Here is a 23,497-nt window from a genome sequence, read left to right as displayed (position 1 = left end):
TCTCGGCATCCATTAAGAGTTGTGGTCTGAAACTTTGGGGTTATACTCGGTAGGGTCCTAGAAGGTATCTCTATGAATTCCGTTTCGTAACTCGTCCCAGTTGGAGCTGGCCGCGAGAAAAACACGATATTCCAAATTTATTTGGAGGGCTGTAACGATGAAATACAGTATAAGTACTCAGAATTGCAGCCAGCCTAGATAGCGTCCCTTCTGGGTCCCCTTCAGCCTCCTCCACAGCCAGCAGTATCTCAGCCGCCTTCCTCTCGAGCAGTTGCTTCCTCGACCGCTCTATCTGCTGAGTACCTCATCCATCCATTATAACTCAACCTACTTTAGTTTGCCGACTAGCTGAAGCCAACCGACTACTCAAACGTCTTCGATCTTCCTCTTGAAGACCCAGCCTGTTCTCCGCCTCAGCCAACTCGGCTCGTAGAGCAACTCGCTCATCCACGACCTCTAAAGGAGCCTATGGGACCCTCACCGCCATTCCAACTCACCCACGACCTCCCCTGGAGCCCCCACCACAGATGCCGCACTGATCGGCACCCTCCGTCTCGGTGTTGTTGCCAGAAAACACGAGCGTGGCGACGACCTCTTCTGAGTTGAAGAAATCTTCTCACTATGCAATTTGATAGTAGCCCTACTAGAGCCCCAGGGGGCCCATCGTCCTTCCCTTCAAATTCCTCCAGCAGCTCCGTCTGCCTCATCCTCGTTCGTGCCTGTGCCTCTAGTAGACGCATCTCGAGCTCAGCGCTCGAGCCGCCTTTCTCGGTCGGAGAGTGTCGTGACATCGCCAGCTGTTAAACATAAACTTGGGAGTAAAACCAATATGCACCCAAAACACAACGCACTCTTATCGAGATTCATACAGGCTTTAAAGTGGTTAGGACCAGCAGCTTGCAGGGTACATATATTCCTCGGCCGAAGGTCGTCGATCAGTCATAATACAAGGTTCGATACCTGCTGGGCACCACCCAACTATGCCCCTGCCGAGAATCGATCCGAGGGTCTCCCGATAGACAGACCAGCCACCCACCCACCCACCTCGTTCTCCTCTGCCTCTTCGAAGGACCTCCATGGAGTGCTACACCTCATGATGTCGATCCAGTCCCGCGGCGGGTGACACACGAACTTCAGCAGCTCTCGCCTTCGACAATACTGCAATACTAAGTACCTGAGGACAGTCCCATACAAACCGCACCCACCCACTCCTCCTCCTTACAAGACGTTTCCAATGACTACCGCTCCCAACGTGAAGCCAACCAGCCCCCAGTCAGCATTCACCACAGGTGCGCCCAAAATAAAGCATATGAATACAGAGGGCGGCAAAAGCAGAATCACACATCCCCAGAAGCCCAAAGGGATCGTATATGGTCGCCATATATCCGGGTTAGTGTAACGCAAATACAGGAAGGCCGCGAACTCTAGCAGCTCCGCAAGGCAGTATCTACCCATGAGTACCATGGGCGGTGCCAGCAGCAGCACCCAGAACTCACATGCAATTGAGCAGCTCCACGATCTCTAGGAAATCCAAAGTCGTAAGGCTGAGGATGACACACAGCTGAAGGCAAATCGCAAAGGTAGGGGTCTCGTAGTGGTTACGGTAGGCCAGCTTCTCCGGAAGCCAACCATGCTCTGCCATAGCCTGACCGTACTAGGGTAGACCACCACACTAGTGGACAAGGCTCACCTGTATCTGGTAGGAGTCCGATGACATCTCTGCATGGTACTGCCCTATATTCGATACAGCAGCTGCAAGGACTACCCAGCCGCCCAGGGCCCATCCCCCAACATCATACGCCACCTAAGAGCGGCCCGCTCTACCATCACCAACTATAGCGGCCTTCTCACCTTTCCAAGAAAGCCCGCTTGCCACGCATCGAACGCTTGATCTCCCTTGAGAGCAAACGACCCATCGACCCCTGTAGCGATAGCCAGAGGGAGGATATAAGCCAGACAGGTGACACACAGTGCTAGCAGCAACGCCTTGGGCATTGCCGACCGGGCGTTCTCCACCTAACACCAGGAGGAAGGAGGTGCCCCCATATCGTGAACAACCCTACTACCTCGCCAGCCAAGGTCGAAACCGAGTCCCAATAGTTCAGGTTCCAGAAGAGAACATTCAACCACTTCGTCCACTCCATATCGGTTCGACCCAACAACCAGTTGGATGGCTCCACCTGTGGTACCCCCATGATTATGAACACGATGAATGGTGACAGCACGAAGCACATCATAGCAACAGCAAGCCACCCCACAACCTGAGCGGCGGCCAGTGTCGAGGCTGATAGGCCCTTAGACGCCCTACCTTGAGCCCTCTATAGTTGACATAACTCAGCGCGAGCGTCAAGACCACAAGGACAATGTTGCTGTACCTATCAACGGTCTGCGAGTAGTTTCTTTTCATACCACTCCAAGCACTACACTCTCTCGTTGAGGATTGGGAAGGCCACAGCTAGATAAGTCATGAGCAGGTGTGGATAGATGGCATTGTCCGTGGCGCCCGACAGCCAGGACCAGAACCCTTCCTGGAAACCCCAGTAGGGCCCAAACGCTGCTGTTACCCAAGACACGTACCTACTCCAATAATGAGCTCAGAGAGCGGTAGAGGCCGTAGTACCCGCAGTTGCTTGGGAAAGTGCTGCTCATCTCAGCAGTGACTAACGCCTCTGGCAAGCACCATACGAATGGAAAAATGAGGAATCCCAAGAGAGCCCAAAACGGCCCACCAGCCGCCACGGCGTCCTCTGTACCAAATGGACCTCCTAGACAAGAAATCCTCATAGACGGAAAATATCTGATACCACTTTTCCAGCAACTTACCAGAGACAGAGTAGAATATGATAGCAACTGCTCCCCACAGCGTTAGAGGTTTCTTCCTGCCCTGTGGTTTAATCATATAGCTCACTGAAGGGGACGTCGGATGGACCAGCAAGGGGCTCCTCAACTCCGCCTCCTCCGCCACAATTGCTTGCGTCTCAGCCTCCTCCCGAGACATCCCACGAGGCCTGACTCGGTCCCCAGAGGGTCGTCGATATAAAGGCTGACAGTCCTCTTGGCCTGTATGGTCGTTGGTGATGACCATTGCCGAGGTATGGTTTTATATTTCCCGCTTTGAGATGGTCCCAATAAGCTTGCTAGTAGTCTCGGCTGGCTGAAGAGTTATGATGACACTCGAACCAATACACTGGAGAGAGAGTCATGAAACTGAACGCATAAGTTCATATATAAGTAACGTTTGAGCCTGTGGACTCAACCCCAAATTTCACACTACGATAAAGTTAAGTCAACTCACTACGCGCTCGCCCAGGTGATCGATTTGCGCGCATGATGATTACTCTATTCATCCCCACACCTAATACTGAACGGCTACTCAAACTAGCAGCATGAGTTAACTTGCGAGCTCTTCAGTTCAACGTCAAGTCTTAATAAGGCTGGCCTTAGAAAAGTGAGGGAGAACCCATGGCGAGTAGCAGAGTCCCGTGAAAACTCTTTACGTTGTCACAGTTGCTGACGATATGATCACTAAAACCATGCTATCATATTTGCGAGCCCTTGCCACAGTCAACTCTCACATAGTGTACGTCCTCAGACCGTGCACCACAGCTTCGTAGTTCTAACAGCTCAACACAGTAATCAAAAACAGCAATAGGAAACTTGACAAGGGCACTGATGAGCCAATAGGCACCATCATGCTTCTCCTTCCTCAGGGGCATGCTCTTCGACCCAGTCGGACCCCATGAGCTCGCATACTATCCTCCTATACTTCGAACAAGTCTTCGCAAGCTCAACCAGACGCTCCTCATCGTGGCGAGCGAGGTACCTGCCCACCAACACTCACCGACGACAAAACCACTATGGCATTCACTCACTCGACGAGCTTGCTGCGGGGCCGTACCGTCTTCCCTGCTATCCCCATGCGCTCCATAAAGGCCTGAGTAGTAGCCAACACATAGCCCCACACCAGAATGCCGACCACCAACTTACATCAATAACGGCCTCACTAGCAGCAACCTTCGTATCGCCGTCGTCATCTCCTATAGAGGCCTCAGACAAGACCTCCAGCTCTACTATAGAATACGGAACAGGATCGTCCGGAAAGGTAGCCGAGTCTACATCTACGTTGATTGCCTACAGCACAACAGCACTACCTCTCAAGAGGTACCAGGCGGACCCTTACGCGGCCGTCCTGCACAGCGTGATAAGTAGCCCTATGGCTGACGAGCTCCGCAAAGACCCTAAAACCGTCGCCCTCTAGTAGACTACGCAGAGTGCCTTCACCAGATGGGAATAGAAACTGAATACTTTCTGCCTCTAGAAGGGACCAGAACCCTACCTGTTTAACACTAGCCTCTCCCTCTACCTCGTTATAAGTCGACGACGACCCAGTATGAGAGCCCCTAGAGATAGCAGGTATCTTCATCTCCCAACCTCCATTACGGAGTCGTAACCATTGGTCTTGCCTAAGTATTTGGACACGTCATACCTCCCAATTCCTGTGCCGGCCTTTCCAGACGTGTCACTAAAATCCCAATAATAATCACAGCTTATTCTTCATATTGTAGACTCCGCGCCCTCAGGATAATGATAATAGAATTGCATTTTTCACACAATGTAACAACCCAGTTGCCAAGCCTCTTAATTGATAGTAAGCACATTTTCTTCTATATCTATATATGTCCTATCGAAGTGATACATACAAAGCGCCCACCACCGAAACCACATACCTATTTTCATAGTACCCACATTGATAAGAAATCAAGTCCCGCCCCCAGGTCACCTGACCAGCGTCATTTTCCTATCATCCCAATACGTATCATGCAGTACAACTCGGCGGACAGGGGGCCCAAGAGCGGACAGAAACCGGGCCAACTCAGTAGCCGACCCAAGGGCTATCTTCCTCTCCACCTCCAGCCGAGCTGCTGCTGCTGTAGTAGTAGCAGACATAATGGGAATACACAAACTATCCGCCTCCTAGTAACATATGTCCACCAGTAACATCAGCGATATTATAACTAGTTGTAATATAAATATTCAATAACTGTGTAAAGCCAGGTTCCTGTACATAACCAGAAAATGCATCGATCGTCACCATCACTAACCCCATTTTCAACGCATAAGCAGTCAGATAGTAATAGTAGTACTAGTGTCAATGTAGTAGTAAGCTGACCTGTGGACCACATACCACCCCAACGACGCCACAATCGAATACGGACGGAAAAAGTATTGTGGGAGTAGTTTTAATAACGCATACCACCACGAGGGGCCCTGTCGTATCTTTTTATATCATACGAGCTGTCATCGTCATCACCTGCAGAAAAGGAGGAGACCAGTGTTGGATGAATAAATGTTCGCATTCCTCAGCTAAGTCCAGAAAAATTTCCTCACTGATTCTACAAGTTTACATACAAATTCGGCTGGAAGCGTACAGAAACCAATGGGAATTTCCTCAAAATTTCAACGAATGTCACCTACACATGTAGTTGTCTACGTGCATATTTTTCCACCCCGGAGGAGACAAATCAACCGACCAAAAATGTAGATCTCACCAGTATTGCGAGATCCCTCATTTCTAGTGACGCGAAGACGCTCGGTACACCCCTGAATACGTCTATTGTCCAAGGCCTTAATAACATCGTCAACCTGAGAGCGAGGACTATCAACAGCAGTAGTGTTGGAATATTCGCTCAACAGCTAACATACGAACTAGAAACGAAAATATCTCAAAATTTCCGCGAAATTTTCGTACCAAGTAGAGTAGAAGTGTACAGAAACCAACGAGAACTTCCCCAAATTTCCTCAGGATTTCCATATTGCCACCAACACATGTAATTGAACATATGCATGTCTACTTTTCTTCTGCTGAGCTAAACAGTTAACATAAAAATTAGAGTAGAAATGCACAGAAACCAACGAGAATTTCCCCGAAGAAACTCCTCCCAGAACTTCCATATTGTCACCAACACATGTAGTTGACCATGTGCATATTCCCCCACACTAGTCATCACGTGCTCTACCTGTGCGGAATCAGTGTACTCCAGCACACCGCAGCATACTCGGCCCTCCCGGAAGGTTCTGGCGAACGAACAAGAGCTGCCATAGTCCTTGCCTGATTAAAACGCATGAGAGAACCGCCCTCCTCCTAATACCACTCCTTCCCCACCTAGTTGTTTGAGCTCCTGCCAGCTCATGTCCTCTGGAAGGTTCTCCAGTTTCAGCTGTACCGCGCCCCTAGGGGCTCCACCATAGCGGCCCGGGCGAGAGGACTCCCTATCACCGTAAAAGCTGACGCCGTTATCGCCCTCTACACGACGGCCACCACGGCCGCCCTCACGGTCCCAGGACCCTTGGGGCTCAGCAGCTCTCGAACGACTTGACGGTGGGCTGTAACTGTTGGACAGAATACTCATAGCAATATGATGCTGATGAGCTCACTCAGGGTAGTCTCGACGAGCTGCAATGTCCCTCCCATAGTCGTCTCTGCGGCCCCCACGAGAATCTAAGGGAACTACATCACCATAAGGGTTACCTCAAGGGCCTACCTTCCCTATACCAATCGCCGCCACTGCCACGCCTGTCATAACTCCTCCTGTTACCAGAAGAGTACCCCTCGTTATAGTTGCCGCCGCCATTCCAACGCCCCCCACCATAGGAGGGTCGCCTCCAGTCCCTGACGACCAACAGACGATCTCGCACTCACTAGTCTCACAGCAAGAGCTACCTATTGTAGGAGTCATTGGGACGACGATTCTCGGTAGATTGTCGAGTAGCATGAGCGACCTAAGTGGACCAATAAGGGGCCTAGCAGCGCCCTAAGGGGCTACCTTAATGGTGAACCCACCAAACTTGGTTTGATCGACATCCTCTATAGCATCGGCAGCTGCGGTTTCCGAGTCAAACTGGAGGAAGGCGTACGTGTCTCTCGACGACTGGCAGATCTTGACGCCAACGACCCGGCCTGATACCATGTAATTCTATCGGTCCCCTACAATAAAGTGTTCTCACCAATTTTGCCGAACCTGTCCTCCAGTTCGGCCTCACGAACGTCAGAAGGGAGGCCTCCGATCCAGATGCGAGATGCGCATCCGCCCTCAGTAGTTGCCCTGGCAGGGGTGATTTCAGCCCGACCGTAGCGACGAGGAGTTGATCGGGACCTGTCCGACGGTCGAGGAAATATGATGGGATTTTTCCGCCCCTCTACCTGGATCGATCCCGCCTGGGTTCGCGTCTGATCTCGTCATCATGACTAGACTCGCGGCGACGGTCCCCAGAGAGGCTCTTTTGGCGACGACCATTATCCGAGTCGGCCGAGTCGGTGCTGCTACTCCCTCGAGCAGGGGCGGTACGAGATGCGTCCATATGAGCAGTACAACTAACAGAGTCATCAGCTGTGACAATAGGCTGCCCAGAAAGACCCTTGAAGGCCCTCTGCTGTACAGCACTCCCATCAGCCCTAGGGGGCTCGGACAGCTCCGAATCCTGATTGATGATGGGAGACTTGACAGGGCTCTCAACAACGGGAGAATCGCCCACCAACCATCCTGCTAAATGAAGCACTTTTGAGATGACACGCATGAACGGACGTTTTTACACGGGTTAAAACGCTCAAGATCGTCCTTGACGTGCAACCATCACATCATTCGCACCCGACGAACTTGTGCATTAGATTATACCGTCCGAATGATCCAATACGCTCCTCGATCGGGGGGCTCGATCAAGTGGTTGCCGTCGCTGAAAAAATTCCGATTAATAGTAAACTTCTTCCCTTTGCGACATCATAGCCCTGCAGCGTCACGTCCTTATTGTTGTTGATGTAGTTCATGGGTTCATGTTAGAATGTCCATGTAGGAGTATGGGTATTCGGGATCTCCTACCACCACCGCACTACACACCGTGGCGACGAAAAGGCCGGCCAGTGAGCTGCCCACTCAGTGCAGTTTTCCTAGTATGGATGGTAATATTGGTGGAGTTAGCAACAGCGCAAGAGTACACCGGCTACTGTCGTTGGGTCTCACAAGCTGACACTTCCAAGGGCTTCGAGGGGGTCCATGAAGTTTATGTCAGCTTTGATAACACCGACCAAACAAGGGGTTTAGTCAGCCTTTACGTGGACATGTCAGCTCGTGGTGAGCCTTCGACCCGGCAGGTCTACCTGTGCCCCGACGAGTTCGCCACTGTCAAGCAGACCTACCCTAATTCGACCAGTCCTGTCAGCATACAGCAGAGTGAAGTCACTATTACGTATAATAGCATGAGCTTATGCATGAGCAAAGCTTTCAATTTTATGAAGAATACTGGTCTTATCCGAAGAGATACTTCAACTCTCACGTACCTCCTCTTGGCACTCAACGAGACATGGTAATAGGCCTTAACAGGGACCAATTTCATCTTGTTGAATTTCAGGTTCGTTACTGGTCCCGACTCCAAGGCTGATCGTTTGCCGCTGTACACCGCTGGAAATCATATTCAGCGCTGCTCTAAAGCTACAGGACTGGGTATAAGGCCCATTTCTGGGGTATACTGCGCTTCTACGTATTCTCTCAATGCCACCAATGCTGATGAGTCCAGACTGGGTGCACTAGGGCAAGGCCTCTTCGTCACGGACTATGCCCCTGTGACAGAGTACCACCCATCGATCTTCGTGGGCGCTTTCAACTTCATAGTGGGCACTTTCTGGGGGTCGCTAAATCTGACCTCATACGATACGCCCGGCTGGCTCGAAACACTGCCTAGGAATAACCCGTTGACCTACACCATTGACACCAACGGTAACATCTCCGCGGTCCTTCGTTACGACCTAATATCAGTATTCATCAAGACCAGCTTATTAGACAGAGTCGGTGATGCTCAGACAATTGCGGTATCGTACCAGAATCAGTACACTCTGCAGCTCAGTGGGAGCCGACTTACATGCCCAACCATGTATGGTGAGGTTAGTGATATCATGTTGCCCGATGCGGTAAACGGGCCAAACCCCGGCATCTTACCTGCGATAGCAAGCAACGCGTGGAAGGATGCTCAAGGCCTCGTCCTTGGGTGCATCGCAGCGCTGATTATGGTGGGATTTGCCATTTGGTCAATTCGTGTCGAGAAACGTCGTAAAAAGGCTCTCAAGAGGCGAACGGCTTTGATTATATCCTCTTAAGTCGTCGTTTTTTGGTATGTTAATATCAAGCGACTATTGCCAGTGAGCAAAGAGCTGATGAGCGTCTTCTTTCTCCTAGATGTACCATAGTGAAACTGTGGCTGTAATGTTAACTATCGCTGCCGTTGAACATTTTGTAATATTGTCGATATAGGACAATAGCATTTCATTTCCCAAGTTCCATTTTCTCTCCTATACATATCCCTTGGGTTTTCTCAATATACCCCTTGGGGCCGCTCTAGTGTTGCAATCCTGATGCATGCAGTAGCACTAGGAGGCCCCGGCGGCGGCAAGATGGGCCCCTCTATAGGAGGTAGAGTATCGACTCAACCATATTTAGTGATCGTCTGTATCAGCCGGCCCTACTTCCTCTGTTGCCCCCGATTCGGGAGTTCTATCCTACTTCCCTGAGTGGCTCTCATCGAACCCGTATTTTGGTGCTGGTTTCGGCCTAGTGGGCGTAGGCGCCGTTATGGGCCTCCTGAGGAGCTCCAGTAAGAATCTGTACGCTGCCGATGCCGGTGGGGGAATATATATTTGATTTTTTCGTGGGTTTACGGGGAATTTTATACAAAAACCAACGATAATTTTTCCGGAAATTTCCTCGGAATTTCCATTTTTTTCACCAGCACGTGTAAAAAAACCTGATCCTCTTATTACGGTGAGGAAATCCTCTTCTTCAGCAACGAGCCTGCAGACAGTGTTCCGTCGGCGAGCGCTATGTTCGCTGGAAATTCCTAGTAAGGACTACTCCTACCAGTGGGTCATGCAGTGGCTTGTGGCCAACAACGGCAACTATACTCAGCATATAGGTAAAGCTGATGTGCTAGCCCTTAGGGGGGAGGGGTTCCTATCGTGCTCAGGAGTCGAGACGAACCACTGTAAAGATATGGCCGGCCGGATGACGACGTCGTTTGATTTCATCCCTAGTACTGGTCGGCACTTTATGAAGTTTAATGGTACGTGGAGGCAGGTCGAATCAGTGTTGGAGTATATGTTTGCTTTTCTCATCTGAATTCGGGAGTTTCCTCACTAATTATGGAAGTTTTCATAAGAATTTGGGTAAAATTGTACAGAAACCATATAAAAATTTCCCCTCCAGTAGAGGCTAACAGGTGCCTGGATGTTGGTGGAACGCGAAAGGAACAACTCGACGGTGGACATTACTACCGGCTCTCCTTGGGAGACTCTCACACTCACTACGCTGGCATGGAACGTTGGGAAATTTGAAGGTATCATCATTTCGCTTCTGCGATGGCCGTTAGGCGCTCTCATCAGAGCTCCTCGTGGAGGCCCAGTGTATGGCGGCGAACAGGGAAGAGGGCAAGACGGTCATATACAATGCTACTGGTCATGAATGGCGTCCCTTTGGGAACCCCAAAACTGTACGGCCATTCGAATCAGGTGAGAATTATACCGAAAATGGGTTTTCTAGCGTGAATAATCGAACCCTAGTGATTTTCCTATAGCGGTTGGTGTGGTCGTTAATATCAGTGATCCTGGACGGCGCAGCTGCTGAGACCATCGCCTCAGACGTGAAGGAGTTCCTCTCCACTGGCACCTGGTAAGGACGTCATCTGCGTCTTCTCTTGCCAGTGGTGTAATATATGATGTTCCCTTTCTTCAGCTGAGCTCAGCACACGATTTCGGGTAGAAATATTCAAAAACCAACAAGAAATCCCCAAAAAATTTCCGTGAATATTTTTCCACACTGCCTCTTCCACCCTCAGGTACCTACAGCGTGGTATCCCCTATCGTAGGGGCTACCTATTTTATGGCCCTCCGGGGTGCGGGAAAACTAGCTATATAATGGCATTGGCTGGCCACATACAGTACTTCCTCCCTTTCCTTTTTCACCTCCTGCTACCGTCTTGATAGAATCCATATGAAGCCTTGGTGGCAAAGCGAGTATACATACTGAAATTTTTCGTCGTAGGAGAAATATCGTATCGGAGTAATGCGTGTCCTTCTGAGCCGGGTTCGATTCCCAGTCGCGGCACTCGTTCATATGGCGAGTCATTTCTCCATAATAACGTAATGTCTATAATGCCCCTTAGGATGCAGTAACATATATAGTATAGAATACAATCATATCAATGGAGTTTCACCACCCTAGTGATATGAAAAACACTAGTGAAAAATATAGTTCACGACCATTGCATATCACCACGAATATCGGGTTTTTCACAGAGTATTACGCCACTTCACGTGAAACGGGTGAAACACCGATATAGATTGAATATTCGATAGCATTTGGTATCAATCCATCTGACGATCTTATAGTATATTAATGATAACCTATTTATAAGTAGTATCACGGCTAGGCCCTACTGAGGTACAATATAGCGGTTCTTAACCTCGGCGATCCCACTATGTCCGATGACCGTCTTCAGCGCCTTCTAGCCACGGTCCCTCCCAAGTAACCATCACAGACTCTCTGGTCGGGGTGAAGGTGTTCCCCTCAGATGCCTTATCCTTCTCGAAGATGTCGATTGTGTTTTACCGGAGTACGAGCCTTCTGAAAAACCACAAGACCCCCGACGCCAGGGTGACTGATCATGCTCAGCCGATAGTCTCAGCGTCCATGCCTCAGGCATACGTCCTATGACCTTTTCTGGTCTCCTTAACGCCTTGGACGGTGTGGGGTCTACTGAGGAGCGCCTCGTTTTCATGACTACCAATAGGCCCTCTTTCCTCCCGCCAGTTTTGGTCCGTCCAGGTTGGTGCTATTGCATGTTTAAAGCGGTGGACTGCCGTTATCAGGTAGAGTGGACGTAAAAGTCCACGTCGGCCTGGCGACTCGTGAGCAGATGCAGCGAATGTTTATGCGATTCTACCCTGACTCGACTGAATGGGCGGAGGAATTCGCGCGGTGGGTTCGACTTTACAGTAGGAAGTGAATTTACGCTGAGCTCAGGAAACTCGAGGGGACGCCATTGTCGCTAGCAGACATACAGGGGTATTTCCTTTTCTTCAAGAATGACCCGGAAGGATGTCTGGAGAATGTCGGGGAATTCGCCGAGCGTGTTAAGAGCCAACGGTGAGGTCCTGCTCGCTAGTTTTATAGTACCAGTGGATGCATCTGTGTGATATGAGAATTCATCACTGCTTTGTTTTTTACTTAACGTCGTTAATAGAAGCCGATACGTCTCGGGTATTTCATCAGCAGTCGGCTGAAAACGATTTTTTGTTAGAAGTGGGGAAATTATTGAAAATTCGGAAAAAAATAGAAGCGACCTGTAGTGTTGCATGGGTTCCCTCCTAGGTCTGGCTTGGAAGAAGAAGATCGAAACACGTCCTCATCCATCCTTACCAAGCGAGATGAGAGACCTTCTTCTGACGGTGCCACAGAGGAAGCTCGAGATGCCTCGACTAGCATGTCTGCCTCTGCTGGATAGTCCTCCATGGATTGTGTGTGTATTCGACCGTTTCTGGTACGCTTAGATATGACTAAAGTTAATTCAGTTTGGGTAGCAAGAGGTTGTTTGCTACGATCATCATCAGTGCCGTCGTGATGTTCTCTGTACTTTCAAACACTGAGGGGGTTATTGGACAAGCTTGCTGAGTTGGGTTAACTCACTCGATAAGGGTGTCCACGTGATCGAACGATTCACTGATGCCTGTTCTGTTCACGGGTATGTTGTGAACTCGAAATGGCACTTACTCTTGTGATCATCCAGAGCTCCTCACCTGGGGCATTTGGAGCTCAAACACTAGAAACGTAACCGCTAAATTTTTGGCATGTTTGAGCCCTGACATGGGCGTGTTCTAAAGGGTGGTATACCCAAGTTGTGTATTCTATCAATTATTATTCCACAGCTGTTCAAGAAGGTGTGGTATGCACAGGTGTAGAAGAGGTCTCTGTCGTGTCTGCGGGGCGTGATGAAGCGTGTCGCTCGGCGAGAACGCAACGGATGGTTGTGATTATAGCTGATCTCAGTTCAGAACCTCCAAATGGAAAGGGAGGACTACAAACACCAGAATGATGCGATCAGAAACGTGAACAGAAACGTTGAATTCGTGCAGAACATGTCAATTCAACCGATTCAATCGCCGCCACCAAGCTGCCCAAGATCTTGGTGAACCCCAAGCTCGCGTAAGAGCATCGTCGCATAGCTTCCACGAGGCAGGTAGAACTAAAACCAAGCGAGAGTAACCGGACGCCAGCACTCACTGTGAAATCACTCACATCCAGGAGCATGTTCCGCTTGATGTTTTCTCCCCAGTCAAGTTTCCATTCCTCCTCAGAATGTAGTGCCACCGGCTTCACCACCAGAGGGCGCGCTATGGTTTTGATGACAACTCGGCATCCAACATTAGGGGTGAGGTCGAAGTCGATACCCTCCCGTGCCCATGGACCTATCTCGCCGAGGTTTACTGATTCTTCAATCAGATCGCGATACCTGTCAAAGCAAAGCTACCACCACAGCTATGCTACTGCTGTTTCACCCCAGGTCTCGAATATGCGAGTGGAGAGTAGTGGAGACCCGATCACACTATTTGCCATTGTGTTACGAGCTAATTCATGGCAGAGCACATATAGGGTTGCCAATAGGTTCGGGACTAGCTCCGGATGGGTGAACGACACAGGACACTACTACGAGTAGTGCATACGACACTACTCTCCACTATGGGAAAGGATAACGTACAGTGTTTGAACGTCTACTCCGGCCTCGCGTACAGGGCAACGGTCTGTCGACATACCCAGCAGAGGTATCCGAATGTCAGTCAATGCAAACCTGGAAATGATGCCTTCATAGCAGTGGTGCTCGCACAACGAAAAACTCCATACTTTCTCGCCTCCTCTTCGGACTGGACAAGCGCAAGCTCCTCTAAGTTGTCCCCAGCGCCAACAGCAACGAGGTCGCCCACCTGCACAGTCAAGCCTCCTGTCTTTATACGCCTGAGAGGGACCGTCATAACAGAACAAACTGAATGGAATTTTTTCTTCACCGGCTCGCGAGGCGATTCCATAAGCACGCAGTGTATGCATTGGGAAAGAGATGAATAACACTTCGCGGGAGCCTTTTTACTGCTTGACGATACTTCCAATGTTCGCCGTCATCACCAACAATCAGAAGCGCATCGATCCACCTGCAACTAGTGAGGGAACGAATATCGATTCGAGATGGCTACCAGTTGAGGTCTCTATTGTTCTCAGTGGACAGATGCCTGAGTGCAGATACAGCCTTTGCCGAATCGCCATCCAGTAACCATTGCCTGAAGACCTGACACGGACCGTAGCCTGGCAGTTCCCCAAACAACCATTGAGGTCACCTCAGCTTGCACAGTGTCGTCCCCTTCCGGTGGCTTCATCCAGTTCCGTATAGCCCTCTTGTAGTCCTTACATAAAATGGCTCCACCGATACGAACCTGTGAGGGACCTATAAGACACCATTTGCCGAGGTAAACGATCGAACATGTTGAGAGCCTCCATCCAGTGCCCATCCGAAACGCTGCAGACCAAAGTAGTTGATAAAGCCGACTTTCCGCAGGGACTCCAGCCGCTCCGACGCGCCCTTTTGTACTCCACGAACGCGCACGCGGAAGAAATTGCTGATCACATTTATCAGAGCCACCGTCGGACAGAACTCACCTACCCCATGAGCATCCCATACTGGAGCTTCCGGGACGTGTTATCGGCCTCGAAATTATCAACTTGTGCCCAACCCCGCTTGAGAGTGCTGCATAGATCCTCTATGGCGAACTGGATCTCTGCTGGGCTGTGTGTTGCTGGTAAAGTGGCGAACCTAATACAAGGGGAGAGACCTAGTTAGGTCGCTCAGTGGCACGAGCTACATGTACTGCATGTGTCGTCGTTGACAACATGGAAATTCTGAGGAAATTTTTGGGAAATTCTTATTGGTTTCTGTATACTTCTACTCGAAAATTTTCAAACTCAGCCGAGGAAAGCGACCATGCTGGCACGTACTGATATGTGAGTCCCCTTTTGTCCTTCAGCCCAGCAAAGTGCAGAGAATCTCGCGGGAGTTTCAGCTTTCGCTCGAGATGACTTTGTAATGTGGGCATGTCGATATTCACCTTATGCAAGACGAAGCGCCATCGCGCCCGCCCTATGAGGCCAGTCTGGGAGTAGGCTCGGCACCAGGACACTCGAACTGGATACGTCTCCTGACCGTCACACTCGCAGTCGCTGATCAGATCTCAGATTTAAAGCGAACTGACCAGCCACCGTTAATTACACTGTTGTAATATATGTTTGCTTTCCTCAGCTGATCCTGGAAGTTTCCTCACTAATTGTAGGAGTTCATATACGAACTAGGGTAGAAATGTGAAGCAGCTCTCCAGGATTTCCTAAAATTTCCTCAGAATTTTTACATTGTCAGCAACATATGTTTATATTTTCCCAAACTCATCGTCACTGTGTGGGAAAATATGCACATGGTCAACTACATATGTTGGTGACAATATCAAAATTCTGGGAGAAAATTCTTATTGGTTTTATTGTAAACTCCTATAATTCCTGAGCTCAGCTGAGTAGAGCAAACATATATTCCAGCACTGCATCGTCTGTCAGAACAAATCCTACTCACTGGAGCAGACTGAGGAGCGTATTTTTTTCTTACGCAAATTCGAAAAATCTGCGTTTCTCGTCAACGAATGGGAGTTTTGAGCTGAAACTTCAACAGAGCATAGATATAATGATTAGCTATTATATACTCGAATGAAACTTTAATATTCGGAACTGTTACTGAGATCTGAGGGCGAACGAGAAAAACACCACCCAGTTCACACGCATGGTGATTTCACCTGGTCAGCGTTCTCCTCTGAATTGAATGAAAACTGCACCTCCTTCAACTTCAAGCGAATCCTTGCTCTGAAATCTTCAAGATGAGTTTCAACGGAAACTCCCGAGGGCACTCGGAAACGCATATCCAAAACTTCAGGGGAGTATCTTATGCAATGCAGTCACGCAGCCGGAAGAAAATCTTCCACTGAGTTTTTCGGCAAGCACAGTAGAGATGTATGCCAAAGCACTGGCATGTCGAAATTGACACGCTCGGGAATATTCCCAGAAAAGGATTGATAAATTGTAGTTACTTCATTTTCGAAGTACCCTTATTACGATCTTTCATTTTGATATTCTATTTAATGCGTAACCATACCACACCAACCGGAAAACCCCAAAAAACTTATCGACTAGCACTCAGTGCGTGCACGAGTTTATCGAAGTCCAACGCCGACAACACAACTATACCGCTCCCGACTGACCCTGCCATATAGAAGCTCATGAACTTCCTCACTCCTTGTCCATCGAGTACTTCAGCAAGCATAGCGCTAGTCTCGGCGTCCGATGACAAGCTCAGCATAGTCTTATCCGCGAAAAACTTAGAGCTCACTGAGCAGACTACCTGGGGGGAACTCATGCTCCTCAGGGAACCATTCAAGAACCTATAATATCCCCGGGATGAACTCCTTTTAAATTTTCCACGGATGGCTAGGAAGACATTCTTCAATCAGTTTCCCATGTAAATGTTCAAACCCTAGGGGACGTTATTTTTTCAAAACTAGATCGGCCCCTGATCCTCACCACCTCCTCCTCCTCAGTGATTCGGAGCATAGCCCCTCGTATTTTCTTAACGTCACTCTTAGTGAAAGAAGACGCCAGTTCACATACCAAAACGTGGTTCCAAGTCGGCGAGTCCACAACGCCAGCGTTCGCCTGAATACTCACAACTAGGCCGACTGCCTTTCAAGGGCTTCGGCTCACTCTGTGAATGTCGATGAACATTCCTATGTTCTTCAGAGCTTCCCCACCACAGCACTCAAGGACGAAGGCTCTTGCCTCGTCTGTGCTCATAGAATAACTGACCACGCAGGTTCTCCTAACCAGTGTTGGCCTTGCTCAGCTGAGCTCAGGAGTTCCCTCAGTTACTATAGAACTCTACATACAAATTCGGGTAGAAGTGTCCTCAAACCAACAAAAAATTCCCAAAAAATTTCCTCACAAAATTTCATATCTCCACTAATACATGTAGTTAACCATGTTCATATTTTCCCACACTTTTGCTAACTACGCTTACCCTTCCCAAAAGGCCTTCCTGAGCTCTTCAGTTGAGTCTGCAGATCCAGGCGAAGGAGTCTCCTCAATGCTATCAATACGAGTATACGATTCCAATCTGATGGGCATCAACCCGTCCTCAAAACTCCAAGCAAAAATGGGAATTTTTGTACCCAAAAAATGTCAATTTTTTACTCAGAAAAGGTATTTTTTCAACCAAAAGAGTTCAATTTTTTTACTCGAAAAAGATCAATTTCTCTATATAAAGAAAGTCGATTCTTCCTACTCAGGAAAGGTCATTTTTTAATCAAAAGAGGTCAATTTTTCCTCCCGAAAATCGTCCATGCGGAAGCTCACTTATGCATAGTCTGCATTTGCATGAGTTCCTCTACTTCTTTCCAACCATCTACTCCTGTCTCGAACGGCAGTCGGGCTACTCTACCATCAATACCGACCTCGCGGACTTCCCAATCTTTTATCTACCAGTAAGGCACCCATGGCACAAAAACTCAACTGGTCTCCCTCTGAGTCGGTGATTGCCACACTGCTGGGCGAGCGCGATCTTAACATTTTTTTAAGACTGTCCCGTTTGCAGTACAGTTGTCCCTCAGCTGAGTTGTGTTAGATATTCGTATATTCTGTAATACTACAAGTAACGTAAATGAGTTATTCACGCCTCGTGTCGAGTGGATTGTGTTAACGGTTACATATTGTTGAGCTATTCCCCTGATGATGTAACTGTCAGCTCCTCTTTCTCTTCATCTCATTACTCTAGTATTCACCACCTGTCCTTGCCTCGCTCTTGATCAATGTATGGCTACGCACCCGCTGGAATCTTACAAGTTGAGTTCTACCGCAGTGAACTCAGTATAACACTTGTGACTTTTTCCGTGCATTGCTTTGTACGAAGTTAGTCCTCCACTACTGCGCCGATATATTGTGATATATTACGGAACGCGTCTTTGCTTGTCTAATACGTAGTTGATCCTTCTCCCGATCCTATAACAATTACCGAAACTATGACTTTTAGAAAAGCAAAAATATTCTGGAAAAAAGCCCGTGCCGGGGATCGAACCCGGACTGCCTGTTCCACATCGATTCAGGCTGCGTCTAGTGACGTGAAGAAGACATTCAACACACATTACCCGATACAGAATAGTCGTGGATCTCTCCTCGAAAACCCCAAGTATGTATATCGTTGCTCCAAAGAGTGCAGTCGATGAATTTACAGAATCAATCTATGTTCATTTTCCTCAGCTGAGCTCGGGAGTTTCCTCACTAATTATAGGAGTTTATACAAGTACTCGTTTAGAAATGTTCAGAAACCCACAAGAATTTCCCAAATTTTCTCATAATTTTCGTGCACTTTGACGTCACCTTCACTTTGACGCGACCCCCGATGCGCTGCATATCGATAAACTCAGTTATCCCAACACTATCGTACGATGGATAGCTCGGCAGCACTCGCGCTCGACTCCGTTGCCGTACCTATACACAAGGATTAAGCCCTGTTTAAACGATGATACAGGACCTCGCCAGCAATAGGCAGCTTCCATCTATGTGTTGGTCTTGAGCCTCCTTCTTGGGAGCTCGCCACCATGCTACTACTACTACAACAACATCCTCGATATGTGGCTCGAAGTACGTGGTGCCACTCGGGAGGTCGGGTGAGCATCGACAGGAGCGAAAACTTGACTATCAAAAAGCCCAACATTGATCGAACGCGAATGACCTTGTCGAAAGAGACTCTCCTAGAACTACCCGAAAAACGGATGCCGCAATTGGATTTTTTTCCGGCTGAGCAACCGTTATTCGCATAACGATCTACCATTCAACACTACCATCGACAGCATCACCAGGGAGAGTACAAGTGCCTCCCAAAGCCTAGCCGCCATACCGTAATAAGCAATCCAATACTGACCCCCTAAACGCTCCACTCAGGCCCCTCATCCTATACTCCACTAAAGCGTGTGTAGTATCATAGACCCGAACGGTTATAGAACGACAGGAAAAGGAAGTTTTTCCCCGTGTAAAATCAACCCAAAGTGAGATTACTGAAGCAAATTAAACACGATGACAGTCTAGCAATTAGGATCGGTCGGACAGTTTTTCCATGAGGCCCTTGAGGAAAAACAGGGGCTCTAGTCAGGAGTAGGCTTGTGACCATCGACGTAGAAGTTCACCGTTGACGCTGGTAGCTTCACCTCTTGGCCGTCCATATCTTCTGTTACTTTAACCTGAAGCCCACAAAATCTACTATACGCTACCATCTACTACTACTACTACTACTACTACTACTACTACTACTACTACTACTACCTGGCATCCCAGACGACTAGTGTCCTCCAAGCCCGGTGCGAGATCGAGCAAATCCTCCTCCTCATCAGTGGGTTCAGGAAGGCTATCGAAAAGATCTTGCGATAGAATACAGTGGCAAGTAGAACATGCCATTTGCCCCTGAAATAAATCTGCTCTATTGAGATAGCAAATCTCCCTCACCTCGCAAGCGCCCTCAAGCTCAACATCATTCAGATGGGCCACATCCAACAACGACCACCCAATGGGAGCCTTCGCGACCTTCTTACTCCCATCGGGATCGACAAAGGTGATATTAACACTAGGAAGGCCCTTAGCCGCAGCAGCATCCACATGGAACGCCCGGTTGAGCTTGGCCAGGTGCGTACTCAGGAAGGCAGGCGTGGAAATACTCGCCAGCACAGGGCTCATGCTCCGTATTAAAGAAAATGACATTCCCTTATGGACTCCTATGAAGTTGATAAAACTACGATGAGCTCAATCAAGTGCTTCACATAATATCAATAAATAGGCGCTATCACAAAGCACAGGTTGGCACAAGCTCGACTTCATAGATCACTGGTTCCTTTTAAGTGCCTCAGACATTTGGGGGAAAAACGCCGGATGGTGGGATCGAACCTCCGACCTCGGTTGAACAAATTGTTACATGCTATGGTCGCATCCAACCAGGAGAGGTACACCCTACGTCCAAGCCTTTCCTATATTCAGGCTTCATTTTCGACCTCAAGGGCTGCCCCCTATGAACCTGGGACCCATTTAGCTTTGGAAAATCGCATTAGGAGAATGGTCCTAATGCGAACATTTTCTAAAAAAAATAACCAATTTAGAACGAAAAAAGAATGCCGTCGCGAATTTTTATTTCATGATATCAAATAGCGACGACTCGTAACCAGCAGAACCCTAGAACCATACAAGGTCGTGAACACCTCCGAGTGAGCATATTTTTTCCGTACTGTTAACTCTCCCGATACTACCTTCCCCTGCCATCTCGTGTCGGGCCATAAGGATGAAAGGGGATGCGAGACGGATAACAGAAAACTGCTGGGAAAAACCGATTCATGGTTTGTTACCATATACCTCGCAGTGTAGTCATTGTAAAATGATATATGCCAAGACCAGGAATCGAACTCGGTTCGTTTTAGTGAGAGCCCAACTGACCAACCAACTCATCTAAAAAGTAGGGAAAGAAACTCAGGCACATTGGTATTTTCACAATAATGAACTCAGAACCGCATCTTCTTTCCACAACGAGCCATCGCGCGAGCCCTCGCCGAAAAACTAATGTTCTCGCAGTCCAGAAGGATAACCTGCAACACACCATCAACTGAGCGCTCTCACAGTCATTTTGATCTGCCATTGTAACGCTAGAGCCTATCTTCACCAGTGTTGGAATATTTATTCACTTTCCTCAACTGAGCTCAGCAGTTTCTCAAGTTGTTATCAAAATTTACACACGAATTCGGGTAGAAGTACACAGAAACCAATAAAAAATTTCCCAAAATTTCCTCCGAATTTTCACATTATCACCAACACACGTAGTTGACCATATGCATATTTTCCACACTGACCTTCAGTTTGCCCTTACGGGCAGCCACAGCATCAGCAAGCACCTCAACAGAGACATCCGTAAGACCCGGGTTAGCATTCAAATACAGAGACTCCAGTGTAGTGTTATCCTCCTTGAGAACCTGACCGTAACAATGCCCCCCTTATTCCCCCTAAAGTTCAAGTAAAAGCCCAGAAAGAAATCCAGAACCAACTCAGTACAACATGTGATGAGCATAATTATAAACCTAGCACATGCTACGAGTCAGGCATCACAGAAGACAGTAGCAGTAGTAGCATAACAGTGTGATAAGCATGACAGTAGACCCAAGAGCCTAGCACTGTTAAGGAGTATTGACCACGATACCACCACTTCCAATCCAATACAGGTTGAGCTAGATGCGGTATGACTCTAACAATTAATACCTTGGCTAAAGCAACGACACCCTCGTCGGTTAGTTTGTTCTTCCGCATCTCCAACAATCGCAATTTATTATTCGTCTTCAGCGCCTCGGTGATGTACCCTGACAACAAGAACACAGCTAACGAACTTCCATCCGGGAGATCCCCGGTTCGATCCCCGCACCCGACATATCTCACCTAGTCCCTCATCAGTCATATTAACTCCTGATATGAGCAAAGTCTCCAAGGGATGCCCATTGCTAGCCCGCCCCAAAACCTACACCAATACACATAACACCTATCCTGGCAGTGCGGGGAAATATGCACGCGGCGAACCTCATATGTTGATGACAATAGGAAAACTCTGAGGAAAATTCTTACACTTTTTTGCAATTTTTAGCAGATTTCTGTACCCTTCTAGTCAAATTCGCATGTAAACTTCTATAATTACTAAATAAAACTACAAACTTGAGCTGAGGAAAGCCGACGCGTGCTGACGAGTTCATCAGAACCTACTCTGAATCTTTCACAATCAACCTTTAGATACTCTCACATATTCCGGATAATTCCCATACACTTTTTTTCACATACCCTACCCTTCTTTTTACATGCTCAGCTATGGCCTTCACTCCAAGGTCACCCATACGTGGGTTGTTGTTGATATCGAGCATTTCACAGTCAGCATTCTGGAATCTAACACAAAACACATCTTCCAACGCCGGACTGGTGATATCGTACCGGAGCATCTTAGCAATAACAAGAGCATCCATGTCAGTGAGGTCCTTAGCATCAACGTGAATGAATGCCTTCCCCCCCATTAACTGTCCAATACGCTTTCTGATCAACAACATAACAAATACGGTATTTGCTATTTGAAATACCTCATCTACACCTCCTCTCGATTTACCCTAAGAATAGCCACTTCAAGTTCATACATTGCCGTTTCAATTTCTCGTGATCGAAATTTTTCCGTTTTTGATTGACATTTTTCCATTTCAATTTCTAGTGATCGCTACTTTTTCCGTTTCCGTTTCACATTTTTCCATTTCAACGAGTAGTGTGAATAAACTTACATGCCAATCTTGTCGTTTAAACCCGCCGCAAATTTCTTGGCATTTCCCGAAAGATCATACTGCACAGCAAGACAGTCTTCAGTGGATCCTCCCAGCCAATCTTCACATTGCTCGATAACGAAATCCGCTATTTGACCTGAGCCGAAGTGTGAGGAAACATATGCACATCGCTAACTACGTATGCTGATGACAATATGAGGAAAAACCTGCGGAAATTCGGGAAATTTCTTACTTGTTTCCGTACATTTCTACCCGAATTCGTATGTAAACTTCTATAGACAATAAGAAAACTCCTTAGCTCAACTGACTGTTAATAGTATCTTCCAAAATACTTAGCTGCCCTACCAGGCTCCTTCATCTCCTCCGTGAGATTCGCCGGTTCCGTATCTTCCTTTTTTGTGGGTACAACCTCAAGGTTCATCCCAGCGACAGCAGGAGTCTGGCAAGCCAGCAAGTTGCCCTCCACTCCATCGAAATGTACCTACCAGGTCATCAACAATCACCATTATGATTCGACCCAATACTAGAGCGTTGATCTAAGAAATACAACATTTCCAGATCGAATTCATTTCTTTTACTCATTCGGTTAATGTTTTACCTTCAGCATTTTACCAATTTTTTTGATGAAATCTCAAGAAAATGATTGCTACTTCCGTTTTATTTGCGAATTTAAGGATCTAACTTAACCAAGACCGCGCGAAATTCAACCTAGAAATGCCGTAGACCGCCGACAGAAACACATAGAGACTCATAAGCCGTCGCTTCCAATACCGTAAAAAGCATACCCGTAAGCCCTATAGTACGAAACAGAATAAAATTGTCCGTGATGAGTAAATAAGCGTTATACCAGACCCATTACAATGGGTGGTGATACCAGGTGAGAGCCTTCACCCCTGCCTTACCGTGCACTGCTTGCATTCTCCTTTACCACCGCATTCACTGTCTATCGGTATCCGCAGATGCTGTAGCATAGTCAACACGCTCTTATGAGTA

General features: G+C 48.0%; 8 protein-coding genes across 8 annotated transcripts in view; 2 read left to right on the top strand and 6 right to left on the bottom strand.

The window, feature by feature from the left end:
- Pmar_PMAR021077 (amino acid transporter, putative) overlaps nucleotides 1-3,085 on the bottom strand; it is a gene marked incomplete at both ends in the record, with an annotated part of 4,139 nt that extends 1,054 nt beyond the window's left edge. The window contains 13 exons of the mRNA XM_002784637.1: nucleotides 178-292; nucleotides 332-454; nucleotides 645-797; nucleotides 1,045-1,174; nucleotides 1,223-1,447; nucleotides 1,497-1,645; nucleotides 1,691-1,804; nucleotides 1,852-2,016; nucleotides 2,067-2,261; nucleotides 2,309-2,375; nucleotides 2,425-2,577; nucleotides 2,621-2,765; nucleotides 2,824-3,085. Coding sequence (XP_002784683.1) covers nucleotides 178-292; nucleotides 332-454; nucleotides 645-797; nucleotides 1,045-1,174; nucleotides 1,223-1,447; nucleotides 1,497-1,645; nucleotides 1,691-1,804; nucleotides 1,852-2,016; nucleotides 2,067-2,261; nucleotides 2,309-2,375; nucleotides 2,425-2,577; nucleotides 2,621-2,765; nucleotides 2,824-3,085 — 1,996 coding nt within the window. The remainder of the gene's footprint in view (nucleotides 1-177; nucleotides 293-331; nucleotides 455-644; nucleotides 798-1,044; nucleotides 1,175-1,222; nucleotides 1,448-1,496; nucleotides 1,646-1,690; nucleotides 1,805-1,851; nucleotides 2,017-2,066; nucleotides 2,262-2,308; nucleotides 2,376-2,424; nucleotides 2,578-2,620; nucleotides 2,766-2,823) is intronic.
- A 605-nt stretch (nucleotides 3,086-3,690) lies between these two features.
- On the bottom strand, nucleotides 3,691-4,947 carry Pmar_PMAR021076 (Thiamine-triphosphatase, putative; the record flags this gene model as incomplete). Its single annotated transcript, XM_002784636.1, has 6 exons — nucleotides 3,691-3,823; nucleotides 3,873-3,934; nucleotides 3,988-4,131; nucleotides 4,181-4,297; nucleotides 4,337-4,463; nucleotides 4,781-4,947. The coding sequence occupies 6 exons, from the start codon at nucleotides 4,945-4,947 to the stop codon at nucleotides 3,691-3,693; spliced, it is 750 nt and encodes a 249-aa protein (XP_002784682.1).
- Nucleotides 4,948-5,240: 293 nt separating this feature from the next.
- On the bottom strand, nucleotides 5,241-7,575 carry Pmar_PMAR021075 (arginine/serine-rich splicing factor, putative; the record flags this gene model as incomplete). Its single annotated transcript, XM_002784635.1, has 10 exons — nucleotides 5,241-5,311; nucleotides 5,550-5,643; nucleotides 6,018-6,109; nucleotides 6,164-6,390; nucleotides 6,436-6,499; nucleotides 6,543-6,670; nucleotides 6,722-6,780; nucleotides 6,825-6,958; nucleotides 7,006-7,154; nucleotides 7,202-7,575. The coding sequence occupies 10 exons, from the start codon at nucleotides 7,573-7,575 to the stop codon at nucleotides 5,241-5,243; spliced, it is 1,392 nt and encodes a 463-aa protein (XP_002784681.1).
- A 538-nt stretch (nucleotides 7,576-8,113) lies between these two features.
- Nucleotides 8,114-9,145, top strand: Pmar_PMAR021074 (hypothetical protein; the record flags this gene model as incomplete). The annotated part of the gene is made up of 2 exons (XM_002784634.1): nucleotides 8,114-8,358; nucleotides 8,404-9,145. The coding sequence occupies 2 exons, from the start codon at nucleotides 8,114-8,116 to the stop codon at nucleotides 9,143-9,145; spliced, it is 987 nt and encodes a 328-aa protein (XP_002784680.1).
- A 245-nt stretch (nucleotides 9,146-9,390) lies between these two features.
- On the top strand, nucleotides 9,391-12,697 carry Pmar_PMAR021073 (mitochondroal chaperone, putative). Its single transcript, XM_002784633.1, has 14 exons — nucleotides 9,391-9,458; nucleotides 9,502-9,639; nucleotides 9,829-9,957; nucleotides 10,009-10,104; nucleotides 10,261-10,377; nucleotides 10,424-10,549; nucleotides 10,640-10,709; nucleotides 10,876-10,977; nucleotides 11,481-11,564; nucleotides 11,611-11,693; nucleotides 11,739-11,864; nucleotides 11,909-12,017; nucleotides 12,063-12,185; nucleotides 12,411-12,697. The coding sequence occupies exons 1-14, from the start codon at nucleotides 9,401-9,403 to the stop codon at nucleotides 12,541-12,543; spliced, it is 1,494 nt and encodes a 497-aa protein (XP_002784679.1). The 5' UTR covers nucleotides 9,391-9,400; the 3' UTR covers nucleotides 12,544-12,697.
- A 466-nt stretch (nucleotides 12,698-13,163) lies between these two features.
- Nucleotides 13,164-17,630, bottom strand: Pmar_PMAR021072 (tRNA pseudouridine synthase D, putative). The gene is made up of 16 exons (XM_002784632.1): nucleotides 17,526-17,630; nucleotides 17,191-17,286; nucleotides 16,878-16,974; nucleotides 16,698-16,829; nucleotides 16,379-16,518; nucleotides 15,917-16,061; nucleotides 15,078-15,277; nucleotides 14,746-14,895; nucleotides 14,566-14,701; nucleotides 14,423-14,518; nucleotides 14,282-14,373; nucleotides 14,099-14,239; nucleotides 13,938-14,048; nucleotides 13,795-13,884; nucleotides 13,335-13,548; nucleotides 13,164-13,281 (listed from the first exon to the last, which is right to left on the bottom strand). Exons 1-16 carry the CDS (start codon nucleotides 17,546-17,548, stop codon nucleotides 13,192-13,194), a joined length of 1,953 nt encoding a protein of 650 aa, XP_002784678.1. The 5' UTR covers nucleotides 17,549-17,630; the 3' UTR covers nucleotides 13,164-13,191.
- Nucleotides 17,631-19,309: 1,679 nt separating this feature from the next.
- On the bottom strand, nucleotides 19,310-19,895 carry Pmar_PMAR021071 (2Fe-2S ferredoxin, putative; the record flags this gene model as incomplete). Its single annotated transcript, XM_002784631.1, has 3 exons — nucleotides 19,310-19,405; nucleotides 19,488-19,625; nucleotides 19,668-19,895. The coding sequence occupies 3 exons, from the start codon at nucleotides 19,893-19,895 to the stop codon at nucleotides 19,310-19,312; spliced, it is 462 nt and encodes a 153-aa protein (XP_002784677.1).
- Nucleotides 19,896-20,707: 812 nt separating this feature from the next.
- Nucleotides 20,708-23,475, bottom strand: Pmar_PMAR021070 (conserved hypothetical protein; the record flags this gene model as incomplete). Its single annotated transcript, XM_002784630.1, has 9 exons — nucleotides 20,708-20,791; nucleotides 21,053-21,172; nucleotides 21,456-21,553; nucleotides 21,630-21,708; nucleotides 22,040-22,124; nucleotides 22,170-22,268; nucleotides 22,505-22,640; nucleotides 22,850-22,985; nucleotides 23,407-23,475. The coding sequence occupies 9 exons, from the start codon at nucleotides 23,473-23,475 to the stop codon at nucleotides 20,708-20,710; spliced, it is 906 nt and encodes a 301-aa protein (XP_002784676.1).
- Between the last annotated feature and the right edge of the window lie 22 nt (nucleotides 23,476-23,497).

This window comes from Perkinsus marinus (genome assembly GCF_000006405.1).
Source record: "Perkinsus marinus ATCC 50983 genomic scaffold scf_1104296934700, whole genome shotgun sequence".
NCBI classification, from domain to species: Eukaryota; Perkinsozoa; order Perkinsida; family Perkinsidae; genus Perkinsus; species Perkinsus marinus.
Note: the sequence above shows the minus strand (reverse complement) of the source record. Positions and strands in the feature narration are given on the sequence as shown.

Bases quoted from the DNA above. Each gene is read 5' to 3' on its own strand.
- Pmar_PMAR021072 (XM_002784632.1), bottom strand. From the start codon at position 17,548: ATGCAAATGCAGACTATGCATAA. The intron at 14,374-14,422 runs GTGACCTCAATG...GGTCCGTGTCAG, and splicing joins ACGACACTGTGCAAGCTGAG to GTCTTCAGGCAATGGTTACT. The intron at 14,049-14,098 runs GTGAAGAAAAAA...GGTCCCTCTCAG, and splicing joins TGGAATCGCCTCGCGAGCCG to GCGTATAAAGACAGGAGGCT.
- Pmar_PMAR021073 (XM_002784633.1), top strand. From the start codon at position 9,401: ATGCATGCAGTAGCACTAGGAGGCCCCGGCGGCGGCAAGATGGGCCCC. The intron at 9,958-10,008 runs GTAAAGCTGATG...TATCGTGCTCAG, and splicing joins CAACTATACTCAGCATATAG to GAGTCGAGACGAACCACTGT. The intron at 10,550-10,639 runs GTGAGAATTATA...CGTTAATATCAG, and splicing joins TGTACGGCCATTCGAATCAG to TGATCCTGGACGGCGCAGCT.